This window comes from Haematobia irritans, chromosome 5 (genome assembly GCF_050003625.1).
Source record: "Haematobia irritans isolate KBUSLIRL chromosome 5, ASM5000362v1, whole genome shotgun sequence".
NCBI classification, from domain to species: Eukaryota; Metazoa; Arthropoda; class Insecta; order Diptera; family Muscidae; genus Haematobia; species Haematobia irritans.
Genome location: NC_134401.1, coordinates 76,482,744 through 76,496,610, shown reverse-complemented (window position 1 = coordinate 76,496,610; position 13,867 = coordinate 76,482,744). Strand labels below are relative to the sequence as shown.

Here is a 13,867-nt window from a genome sequence, read left to right as displayed (position 1 = left end):
GAAAGATAATGGTCTTGGTGTAAATCCAGCAAAGACAGAAATAGTCATGTACAGCAAAGATCGCAAAACTCCCACGGTTAGGCCCATTTCCTTAGGAGGTACTGAAATTCCCTTTGGTGAGTGTGCAAAATACCTTGGCGTTATTTTGGACAGGAAGCTGAATTTTAGGCTTAATATTGAAGAGAGGGCGAGAAAAGCCACGGTAGCTTTGTACTCGTGCAAAAAGGCAATAGGGAAAAAGTGGGGACTAAGACCAAAAATTGTGCATTGGCTATACACGGCAGTGGTTAGACCTATAATGCTATATGGTGTTGTAGTCTGGTGGCCGGCACTTCAGAAACCGACTTGTTTAGATAAAGTTCAGCGTATGGCGAGCTTGTGTATCTCAGGCGCATTTAGTAAGACAGGAACAGACTCCCTTAATGCCATGCTACATCTATTGCCTTTAGACATTTTGACCAAACAGTCAGCTGCAACAACGGCTGTGCGGTTGCGCGAGCTATCGCTGTGGTCGGAAAAAATGTACGGTCATAGTTCGGCCCTCAAAATAATGCCAGATATGGCTAACTTAGTGGATTACACTTTGGCGAGTCCACTTTTCGACAAAAAGTTTGAGACTCTAATTCCCAACAGTAAGGCGTGGTGCACACAGACCCCGCGGAATAGAGAATATATAGATTTTTACACTGGAAATTGGATGGACAATTGGGTTTCGGAGTATATTCAAATGATCTGGAACTTCGAATAGCGAAAAGATTACCTAATCACTGTAGTGTTTTTCAGGCTGAAATATTAGCCATAAGAGAGGTACTCAGACAGTCAACCTGCAATAAAATCCTTGGACTCTGTGTTCCTCAACTCGAAAATGGCCATCGACTGCCGCAAATCTCTCAATGAGATGGCTGAGCAGTACAATATTCACCTAATATGGGTGCCTGGCCATAGGAACATACCGGGGAACTGCGAAGCGGATGAGTTGGCAAGGCTAGGGACTACCTTTCATATTCCAGGGAAACTAGAATCTGTTGGTATGCCCCTGTCTACCTGCAAGCTCATGTTGCGTGAGAAAGCTGTTATGATGACAAATGTTCGATGGGAGAATTGCAAGCGCTGTAACGACACCAAGCAAATATGGTCCCATTTAAACTTAAACCGCACACTAGATATGCTAGTGTTCTCGAGACGTCAGATATCACTCCTGATATCTGCTATAACGGGTCGCTGCCTGATAGGCGATTTTGCAAAAACTATAGGCGTGAAGTATAATGGCTATGAGCTGTCATGATGCGGAGGAGAAGGAATCAAATAAATACCTCTTGTGTGAGTGTCCTGCATTTTGTGTAAAGCGCAAGCAACTTTTAGCATATAGCTTCAGATTACTGGCGGATCTGGAAAACGTTAACTTAAGCAGTCTGCAAATGTTTTTGGAACAATCTGGTTGGTTCAACAAAGGAAAATAATTAAGAAGGTTCAGCGGTTAAAACTAGAAGTGCCCATATGTAATAGGTACTTTTAGTTAATGTGGTATCACAATGGACTGAATAGTCTAAGTCAGCCTGAATCTTAATCGGGCTGCCCTAACCTAACCTAATAGGCCTATTATAGCAGTACTACATATTAATTCGAGATTGAATATAAATCTAAAAATAAAGGGTAGATGCTTATTGGTGTATAAGCTTATTGGTGAGAATTGGGATATAAAGTGGGGAGCAAACCCGAGTTCATGTTTTCATATTTAGCAATCTTTATTAAATAGCAAATGTTGTTTTTCAAGCATACATGCAAATTTTTCAAATGCCCAAATGGCCACTAAAACGCTCCGATCTCAAATCTATTGAGCATTTATGGTCTCTGATTATAAGAGGCTTGAGATCACACCAAAATATAGCAATGAGATCTAGAGTTCAGCACAATTCTTCGGTTTGTTCCAAAAGAAATAATAGAAAACTTAGGGAATGTGTGTCAAGACGAGTTAAAACCGTAACTACAACCAAAATACTATGGGCTAAATACTAAAACATAGTAGTAGTATTAGTATGTAATTTACCTGAATGTACAGTTTTACTTGTCAGGAAATAAAGTATAAATGAGATAAATTTTGTAGCAATTGGACTCAATAAACGATTTTTATTGAGCGTCCCCATAGACTATATCTAAATCTCAAGGTTTGATGAGTACTGAAGATGAGCACAATATACCGGATTTGTGGTCTATTTCGCATATGTAATTTGTGCTGCAGTTGAAAAATATACCAGAAAAAATATACCAGATTTGTGAAAGTCGGTCGATACATCCAGTATTTGGTCCGATTTGATCTTATATTTAAAAAAAATCAAAATGTATTTAAAAAAAATCAAATTGCCAACAAAAAATAGACGGTCCAATAGCCAGGGTGAGATCTAGAATAGAGACATGTGCGTGATTGAATTTTCACGAAGAAAAATTTTTACTCATCATCTTTTACCCACGATACGGTTGCGGGAATTCACGATCACGCACGTTCATGCACGAAAAGTTTTTAAAGAATCACAATCACGCACGATTCATGACAATGTTCATGCTTCACCACAATTGTTATAAACAATAGACGCAATTAAAATCGTAAGAGTGATTAAAAACGTGAAAGTCATTGAAATCATGAGCGCGTGATCGTGAACTTTTCGTTAGCGTGTCATGTAAAGTAATCGATTTTAAGTCAAATCACTGAACTGTATGGACAAAGCGACTTCACTTTTGGACAAGGAATAAAACTTTATATCACATTTTGTTAGTCTCATAGACAATTTTTTTTCTGTATATATCGAAATTTTCATTCGCTTTTCTTGTTATTTGCATTCAGTCGCTGAATTCTTTTTGCTTTGTTTGCGAATTTTTCAATTTTCAGTCTCATATCGCTCTCCAAAACATTTTTCGCACTTCTTTTTGTACGTAAGTCAATGTTTAATGAACTAACCAAAAACAACCAAATAACTTGAAATAAACTGATGAAATATGATCATTTGAGCGATAGGTTAGGTATAGTGGCAGCCCGATATTTCAGGCTCACTTAAACAATGCAGCCTATTATATGATACCACTTTATTGACAAAACGACTTTATTGAAAAGTTTATCGACTTTTGAACAAGGAAAAAAACTTTATCTCAGATAAATGCGTCTTCTATGCTAAGCAAAATTCGCATTCATATTTTAAGGACATGAAGTTTTCGGCCTCACGACTAGGAAATCCCGGAATTTCAATTACTCAATAAAGTATATATATATATATATATTCTTGATCAGGGAGAAATTCTAAGACGATATAATAATTTCCGTCTGCCTGTTGTAATCACGCTACAGCTTTCAATATTGGAGCTATCGTCCTGCAATTTGGCACAGATTCGTTTGTTGTTTGCAGGCAGGTGAAGTTCGAAGATGGGCTATATCGGTCCATGTTTTGGTATAGCCCCCATATAAACCGACCCCCATTTGGGGTCTTGGGCTTCTAGAAACCCAATTTTCTATACGATTTGTCTGAAATTGGAAATTTAGAGGTATTTTAGAACCATATATAGGTATGTCGAAAATGGAGTGTATCGGCCTATGGTTTTCTATAGCCCCCATATAACCCGATTTGAATTCTAGAGATTTTGGAGGACCAGAGAAAAATTTCTAAATTTTACTTCTTCTAACCATTTGAATAATGGGGGTAAAAATCTATAGATGTTAAATCAAGGCGTTGTTTAATCATTTCTATATATTATCAAGTAACCCGCTACGACGAAGAGTTTTCAAAGGTAACTGTTATATGTGATTCACGGTGGTGGGTATTTAAGATTCGGCCCGGCCGAACTTACTACTCTATATACTTGTTAAATGTGCATTTGTCTGTCAGCTTTTGTACCATTTTATGAGAAACAAATCAAATCACTGTCTTTCGAATCATCAGCTGTCACTTGAGCAGTAAATGTAAAAAAATTAACGCAAATGTATAATTTTATTTCAAATTAAGGCGTTCTTTAATCATTTCTATATATTATCAAGTAACCCGCTACGACGAAGAATTTTCCAAGGTAACTGTTATATGTGATTCATGGTGGTGAGTATTTAAGATTCGGCCCGGCCACCATGAATCACATATAACAGTTACCTTGGAAGAATTTTCCAAGGTAACTGTTATATGTGATTCATGGTGGTGAGTATTTAAGATTCGGCCCGGCCGAACTTACTACTGTATATACTTGTTAAATGTACATTTGTCTGTCAGCTTTTGTACCATTTTATTCAATCTCATCACTATGAGAAACAAATCAAATCACTGTCTTTCGAATCATCAGCTGTCACTTGAGCAGTAAATGTAAAAAAAAAATAATGCAAATGTATAATTTTATTTCAAATTCACGTTTTTCTGCGAAATGCATTTTTACAAATTATAACTGAAGTCTATACTCCCTGCCAACATTTCAAAGTTCGACTTTATCCCTATGACTACCATAGACTCTTTAGTGACACTACAACAATTCCCAACTCTGATACGAAATATACCTAAATCATGTCGATGGCGATATCCAAATTCCCAGTATAGAAAGCACTACGAAAGAAGCAGCGATTGTCATCTCAGAGCTTAAGTTTGTTTGCTAAAACCGAAAGTAATATGCCAGTAAATATGAGTTTAGCTTTCATTTAAAAAATCCCAATATTTACGTTTGATATAAAATCATGGGAGAAAATTTCAGAGGTTCCAACATATTTAGGAATTTCAAAGTCTGCAGACAATAACGATGCGCAATGGTGTATATGCAAATTTACCAAGTTATAAAATATGGGCAACTATTTTCGAAAAATGTGTCTGTTTTTACTTGTCCCGATAAATCCCGGAATGTACGGAGCAATGTCCCGGATTTCCGCAACCATCATCTGGCAACCCTACTCACGACAATATTTTTTCAGTGTATATCAATCACTTGAATAACAGAACATTTTAGCCTTTAACTACTGTGGTGGTGCCATTAATCATTATTTTGTTTGTGCTATTAATCATTATTTTGTTTAACTTCAAGTCTAATATATATAATTTCCTACTTTATGCGCTTTACAGACTATCAGTTATTCCGGACGACAGTGCTCGTGTTGAGCATATCTCATATATTGTGCACATTATAACTTAATTCCGAGGACATAATCGATACTGATCGATTATGGGATCGATAACACATTTACCGATTATTTAGTCATCGCCGACATGTCACATCGATCCGACACACTGTAAGACTCTTTACAAACACCGACATTCCGTCCGCATTAGCCGTTTAAAAAAGTTTTATCTAACTCATATTGAAAGCAAATAAATTTCAAAAAAAAAAAACAATATTTTTTGCCAAAATTTCTAAAAATTAAAGAGGTAAAATTGACCACTACCACAGCATATATATTACCTCAGTAGTTAAAGTTTAATATGTTGTTGTTGAGGACCATTTAAATGCTTGTAGACACCATGATTTTTTCTCTGCAAGAAAACTCTTCTACAACGTGGTCAATATTTAAGATTCAGATCGGCCATATATACTTAGTTTTATAATCTATAAATAAACCCAAATAATTTAATAATATTAATATATTCAAACGTATTCACAAAAACTTGAAGTCACTAAATTTAGCTTAGACCAAATCGGACTACACGTAAATACTTTAAGGAGATGTCGCTATAAACTTGAGAAGTTCACCCAAAAAAGTACTGCATTCACTTTGAGAATATTCAACAATTTACCCAGTGAAATCTTTTGAACTTTTGCCATATTCACCCACACTTTGTATGGGAGGCGAACTGAAATTGGAAAACTTTTATTTTCAATCAATACATAGACACAGTATTCCCAAACAATGAGATGTATACTACTGGTGGATAATCTTCAATAGGTATAGAACTTTTTGTCCTGTATTTCCTAAAAACAAATACCCCAGTCCTCTGCTACTGCAAAGGATTTCCTTAAAACAAAGGATATACCATTAATGTCCCGAAGGCCACCATACCTACGCATGCCGCATTGTTTTGCGTCTTCAAAACTTCATTATGTTACAATGCCTGACAATGGTGTAAGGTCAAAAATAATGTCTTTCATCAGCACCCATCCCTTCCCAACAAAGGACTTTCCCGCTTATCTTCCATAGGAAGGCGAAGAAAATATCGAGAGAGAGAGAGGAGAAAAAACTCGAATGTAATTGAAATGTTGTCAAATTAACAAATCAATTTGCATTCAAGTTGCCGTTGTTTGTGGTCAAATTCTAGGTAAAGTAAACAATTTTCAACAGAAGGTCACCCGGCATCGTGAACTTTTCACATGGAATGTTGCCCAAATCCCACAAGCTTTGCGGATTGCTGGCGATGGTGTTGTTTTTATTTTTCTTTTAGCCCATAAAAATTCACAAAACGTCAATCAGCGAATCTGAGCTGGTTTGGGACAACATGTCCCACCAAAATGAGCGACTTGATAGCGGACGACAGCGGTGATAAAATAAAAGATTTTTTTACCTACCTTTCTTTCACTTGTTCGGGTAAGCATTGTTTAAGTATTACGAGTACACAAGGAAAAAACTGTCGTATGTTCTGTTATCGATTCTATACTTAGAGGCCAATTTCTTCTTTCCGCCTTTTTGGGTTATTTGTTCCTGAATACCTTCAGAATAAACACAAAACAAGAAGAGCTTAAAATAAGTTGCGTTGACTATATGATACACACACGGACGAAAAAGACTGTCTTTCATGTATTTGGGTGTTAAAATTATATGCTTGAAACTCAAAAATGTTAACACAATATTTTTAAGTGCAAGCATATAATGTTCATAAACTAGCATAACATATTTGGGACATATATGTTAATATGTTAGAACATATTATGTTTGGGACATAAAATGTTTGTAAATATAATATGCTTAGACACAAACATATATTAATTTAGAAATATCGTATAAACGTATATGTGTTTAGAAAGGGAGACCTAGAGAGTATGCTGCTAGTAAAAGAATGGAAGTAACCAATTGGCATCTTAGGTTAGGTTAGGTTAGGTGTCAGCCTGATGTATCAGGCTTACTTAGACTATTCAGTCCATTGTGATACCACATTGGTGAACTTCTCTCTTATCACTGAGTGCTGCCCGATTCTATGTTAAGCTCAATGACAAGGGACCTCCTTTTTATAGCCGAGTCCGAACGGCGTTCCACATTGCAGTGAAACCACTTAGAGAAGCTTTGTAACCCTCAGAAATGTCACCAGCATTACTGAGGTAGGATAATCCACCGCTGAAAAACTTTTGGTGTTCGGTCGAAGTAGGAATCGAACCCACGACCTTGTGCATGCAAGGCGGGCATGCTAACGGGAGCCACCGTGGTGCAATGGTTAGCGCCTTAAAAATATATCCACACAAAGAAAATTTCATTAAAATTTTTTTCTACCAGTGATGCCCTAACGTGAAACATAATATGTTTGATTTTAAACATTATGAACAAGTGAACTCTCCAGGGTACTAAAGCCAATTCAACTCTAGTTTATAGAAATTATTATGTTTTAGTTCACATTTCTCCAATATGAGACTTCCTTGACTTTAATAATTTTACGATACGTTAGTTAAATGAACAATAAAAGAGGAAAAATTTAACACAAATGAAACATACAGATTTACTAAATTCTCATTTCGCGCAAAATACTAGAGAATTGAGGAAATTTTTCAATTTTATTACAAATGCTCCCATTTTGTACTTCGTATGGCGCTAAAGACATTGTTGCAATTTTGAAATCCATTTTGTTGTTTCTTTCATACTACAAAATTTTCTTCAAGAAGTGAAATAAAAAATAATTATGTCTAATAATCGGAGTGATATCAGCGTTTGTAATACGATTCATTTTAACATTTTTAAAATTAATCAAAATTTTCTAAAATTTCTTTTCTTTCCTGGTGGGTTCACTGTTTCTTGAGTGCAGTAAAATGAAGTATTCTTTATTGTAAAATAATTTAATTAGTAACAGTGATTGGACTGATGTATAGAAAAAAGACTGAACAACTACAAAGATCGCATAAAGAATAATTTAAATGTTTACACTTGCTTTGCTTAAAAAAGCAAGTGTAAAAGGAAACAGTAAGATGTGCTTCCTGCAAAATATATTTGGGAGACATGTATATTAGAGAAGCTTGTTTTCTATGTTGCAGGCCGTGTAATTTGGAATGAATCCAAGTCATGTCCCAAAAAGCAAATTTTCCCCTTTACCTTTACCCTTCACTGTTCCATACACTCCAGGGACGAGTCCTTTACCGAACATGGGATTGATCATTTTCCTGTAGGTCGAATTCAAAATAAAAAAATACTTTACGTTTGACACTGTTGATGCTATAATTATTATCACTATTTTTTAGTCTTTATCGTTGCATATTTTTTGTCTTTAATGTAATGCAACAAGTCATATAAAACTGTCTTCAAACCCGATTTCATAATGTAAAATTCTTTTATAGTTGCAAATGTGTATAGGATTTTTTGAGTGTTCGTTTTAAGACATTTTTTTTTTCTCTTCCTCTATTCTATTCTCTTCCGTTGTTTTTCTTTTATATTAAATGGGCGCATTAATTATGAAAGTGTTTGGTTTTTTCTCTTCTTGCAGATTGCAGACAAGACCTTCATAAGCGGCAATAAGACAGAAAGGATACCCAAACCCCAGTAAGTTTGAATAGAAAGGCTAACAAAGGAAACAAAATAAACGCTTCAGACGAATCCTGATAGAAGGAACCCACAAAAACAAAGGAAAATAAAGAGGCCGAACAAAGCAAACAACCATTTTTTTAAGAAAGTAAAAGCTCGACTTGAGGCACCAATTGCTACAATTGTTGGTTATTCCCCTTTCTCTGCCATCGGTTGTCTTTAAATTTACAAAACAAAGAAAATTGCCTTCTACAGCACAATCTGAAGGAGGTGGAGAGAGAGTGCATGGTCTACAGTATCTCTGTATATAACGGAAAGAGAACCGGAAGCAAACGAAAAGGGTCAAACGCTAGACTCGGACAATATTGACAACTCCAGCAACAACAATGCGTTTTAATTCGCTTGTTGTAGTGCTGGCATGCGGCCTCTTATGGCCCAATGTTAATGGCCACCCTCCCACTTACTCAGATGAGCCACCTGCGGTCAACAACAATGGTGATAACAATGATGATCGGGCAGGCGGTGGAGGCTATGCCATTCCACATTTTCACATGAGCCATTCTTATTTCGACCAAAAGTATCAAGGACACAAAAAGCCCAATGCTGCATACTTGGCCCCAACAACTATCAAAACAACGCCTTCAGTAACCGAGTTACACTCAAAGGCAGAGGCAATATCCGCCACAACGACAAAAGGCAAACCAACGTTGGAAGCCGCTTACGTCTATAGTGCTCAAGTACCAGCTCACATTGAACCGGAAGCCAACAAGGTAGTCGATGCCGTTAAACTTGCCAGCTCCACCATGGCAGCAGCAGTAGCTGCTGGATCTCCATCGTACTCATCATCTTCGTATCAAGCACAAGATGGCTATGGTTACACCAGCACCTATCAGGAGACAAAGCTTAATGACAATGTCGGCCAGGATGGTAACATGTCAAAGCAACCCATTGCCACCGCCACTTCCAGGTGAGTAAATTACACAAGCACTTAGCAGTGATTCTGCAGGAAATACTAGCTATTCCTACTTGTGCCAAAACATAATTTTTGAAATTGCTTCCATTAACCTCATACACCAACAGTTTGACCCATAAAATCCCCTTACTCTTCTTACGGATTCGATTTTCCGTAAGATGCCACCAGTTTACTTCTCCTCAACTAATTCATAAAATAAATTGAAAATTTGACTACTTTTGGTGGAACCTTTGCTTTGTCTCATTCGACAGCAGTCATCCTTTTAATTTAATTGATTTTGAGACAATGAAGGGCGTCGCCTATCTTCATTGATGCCCTTTTTACGGGTGAAGATTTACTTTCGTGCAATTAACATTCATTTATTGTCCCATTTTACGTTTTAGGGGATATCGTTCTACGATTTACACCCTTTTTACGACATTCAGTGACCATAGTTGACTGCTTTTAATACCCATCACCGTTTAGGCTGGATATGGCTAATGACTATACGTGTATCTGATTATCGAAAGCCTGAAGTATTCGCATGTGATCAATGCGGGCGAAAGGGCCAAGGAAGCCCAATGCTAATACACTCACACCACCAAATGCCAAAAATAATTATTCCACAGAAGTGCTATTCTACTAAGATCGTAAAAATCCCACAAAAATTCATTGCATTAAAATCGACACAAGTCTATTGTAGCATTGGCTGTAATTCCATTTACGCTGCTTTCGAATGGGGAACTGTGATTTCTATCCAAATCAAATCAGTAAGAACACGCAGAGAAGAAACATGAAACATGCGGCGACCATGTAACATATTCACCTGCAACCATGTTGGCTCAGTGAACATGGTTCTAAGAAAAATATAATTGTCCTCATCTAAAATGTTATTATAATGATAAAAAGAATTTTGTTTGTATGAAAAGACAATGGTCATGATTTAAAATGTTATGGTATTCATTCAAAATGTTTTTCTTCTAGTTAAAAGAACATGGTCATAACCTAAAACGTTTTGATCTTTATGAAAAAACTTTTTTCATCGTCGAAAAAGGACACCCTTGAGAAAAGAAAACACAAAATTAACTTTACTTATTTGTTTTTATTTATTTATAAACGAATTCATTGTTTATTTGTATTTATAATGCCGTTCAAGCGAACATCATATATTTTTACACACTCTAACATATTTTATTTCAATTTCAACAATAAATAATTATTCCATATTTACATCGTGCCCATCAAATGTACAAACGCAGACATCATGTAACAGCAAATAAAAATAAATAATACCATATAGCAAAAAGCAGAACAAAAAACAGGCACAGTTTTTTAATTACACTTTTTTTGTCTTCACATAAAACCACGTGCCACTTCTGAATAAATAAAGTAACACAAAGCAGTAAATCCGTATTCTCCATCCATTCCAAGAAACAATCAACACACGACTGACGCTCAAAATGAAAATCGTGTGTACCTGCTCAATGTTTTTATAAAATTCTTTTCGCTGCAAAAAAGTTAAAAATTAAATGGTCACGAAAAAAATGTAAATGGTCTTTATGGTTAGGTACATGATTTTCCCGACCATTTAATGGTCTCAAATGTTATCATTTATGTTAAATGATAGAACATGTTTGCGGTATTTGAGAACCATTCAAATGCTTATTGCCACCTTACATTTTTCTCCGCTCGAAAACTATTTTTACAAAGACAAAATACATGGTTTTCGAGGCAATTACATGCTCTAGATAAGCATTAAATGGATGCGGCAACCATGTCCAAACATGGTTTTTCTGTGCGTGAAGGAACTAAAAGAGGACGGAATCAACTATATGCGATTTGTCAGGTGTTATACATAGAAAAAATGTAAACTGTGGGAAAACAGAACTACCTTGAACTAACTCATATTTCATTAGTGCATTATTGCAGCAACTAAAACGAAATGCATATACGAACACAAGATGTGATGTGCACTGGAAGTAGAGCGGATTCGGTTTGCTAGGAGATAATTGTGCAAGAGATATATGTTTTCTCCGTTAGAAATTGGCACAGAGGGCTCACATTGAAATACAGTCGAAGCTCGGTTTTACGTGCGATATATTGTCAGGTTCTTTCGTTAGTTAGAAAAATTCGTTAAATCGAATGGGAATATTAAAAGTTAACTTTTAGTGAAAATCGTAGTTTTTATTACCATATGAGAAAAAATTTAAGTACTACAGGGACACTTAAAAATATTACTTTAAATAATCCTTAAAAACTGATGAATTTGACATATCTAGGTTAGGTTAGGTTGAAAAGAGGATCCAAGTTTCGCTGTCTCGTGAGGGGCTATATACACCCATGTCAATATTCGCCTTGATGTGTGCTCAAACCAAAGACAATAGAGAGAAGAAGATTGGAGTTTGGCTGCTGAGAACATCAAACCATTTACGGCGCTAGGTCCATACTTTTCGTTTATCGAACCAAACGCGTATACGACGAATACTGACATAGTATTAAAATGCAAATAAAAAGAAATTAAGTGCACGAAATAAATTTCCATAAACGGGAAAATTTAATTTTTTTTGTTGTTGCCTAAAATTTAACATTGTTTCATTAAGAAAATTAAGTTTTTCATTTAAAAAAATAAAAATAAAAAAAAAACAAATTAAAAATTAAAAACATGTATGGAACTAGCACCGTCAATGCAACATTTGGTGTGACGTAACCCAATTTTCCATCTTCTAAAGTGTATTGCCTTTGGCTCAAACTTCTTAGACGAATTCAATAATTTCTTTCTAGTCCCCGGTTTCAAGCTGGGCAAGGCATAGGTTATGTTTATAGGTCATATGTGGCATAGGTAGTGTTCATAGTAATATCTTCCTAACGCGTCCTATATACATACACCAGTATTCAGGTCATGTCCTCTGGAATGAGTCCAAGCCGTGTCCTGCAGTGTAAATTGACCTCGTCAAGGACAAACCCGTTTTAAAGTGACCGGTCCCTTCCATACGTTTCGACCTGAATTGGGACTGGTCCATTCACACCAGGGAGTAGTCCTGTACCGGTTCTGGGGTAGATCCATTTCCCGTAGCGGAGCTGCTAGTCTATCTAACCTAACCTTAGGTACCTGGCCACAGAATAAGTGTTTGCACACATTTGATGGAATCTAAATATATGCCGTACTTTGTTGACATTTCCGAAGGATTTAAACCATTTCCCCAATTGCCAAATATTGACGATTTTTTGTTGTTAATTTTCTTAAGATTAAAGGCGTCATCGTTAAATCGAACGTAAATTTTGCTCAACCGTTCGTTATTTAGAATACTCAATATTAGGAATTTGGACGTTCGTTAAATAGGATCTTCGCTAAATGGGACATTCGTTAAACAGAGCTTCGACTGTATATACTAAAGACTACCCACAACCATGTTCCAAGAGCAAAATGTTACTTTTTCACGGAAAACATGTAGCAAGTTTTTCGAAACCATGTTCTTTTCTCGGATATTATGTATCTGATTTCGGAAAGCATGTTATCTTTGACGAGAAAAGAATATTTTTTTGGCGACAAAAATGCTACATGGTCGCTGTGAAAAAGTAACATGATGTTCTTGAGACATGTTTGATCATATTCCTTCTCTGGGTGAAGAGGCTTGTCCGGTTCCAAAGATTTTGTGTTTACACTAATTAACAGAGAGCGACAATCAGAATAGAGTACCAGAAAATGAAAATTTGTGTTGGTGTTGAGAGGGTAAATTCCCCTCTGAGTATCTGTTTTTTATCTACATCACGATTTCTTATCGACATACATACTTTGTATATAAACAACTATTTAAGGTTTAATATTCAAATAAATTACAAACATTTTTCTTATTTGTATTCCAACACAATTATATTAAATAAAGGGTGGTTAAAATTTCCAGGGCCTATGTTGATTTTGAATAAAACACAAACTATTAAGGAAATTATTGTAATTTTATTTTATTATGATATATTGGTATTACTCAATTATGTATGGAACAAAATATCGGCCAAATCGGCGCCGCGACCTCGGTGGCACACCTTCATCCGATGGGCCAAATTGTCGGTAACGCTGAGTCATAATGAAGGTTCTATGTCGTTAATGTGCCGAATTATCTCATCCTTTAGCTCTTGAATTGTTGCTGGCTTATCGACGTACACCTTTTCTTTCAAATAACCCCAACGAAAAAAGTCCAACGGTGTCAAGTCAGATGGTCTTGGCGGCCAATTGACATCGTCATTACGTGGTATAA

General features: G+C 36.0%; 1 protein-coding gene across 2 annotated transcripts in view; it reads left to right on the top strand.

The window, feature by feature from the left end:
• LOC142239061 (uncharacterized) overlaps nucleotides 1-13,867 on the top strand; it is a 327,842-nt gene that overhangs the window by 278,341 nt on the left and 35,634 nt on the right. For both annotated transcript variants that reach the window (XM_075310826.1, XM_075310827.1), the window contains exon 6: nucleotides 8,625-9,629. In XM_075310826.1, coding sequence (XP_075166941.1) covers nucleotides 9,049-9,629 — 581 coding nt within the window. In that variant the 5' untranslated portion in view covers nucleotides 8,625-9,048. The remainder of the gene's footprint in view (nucleotides 1-8,624; nucleotides 9,630-13,867) is intronic.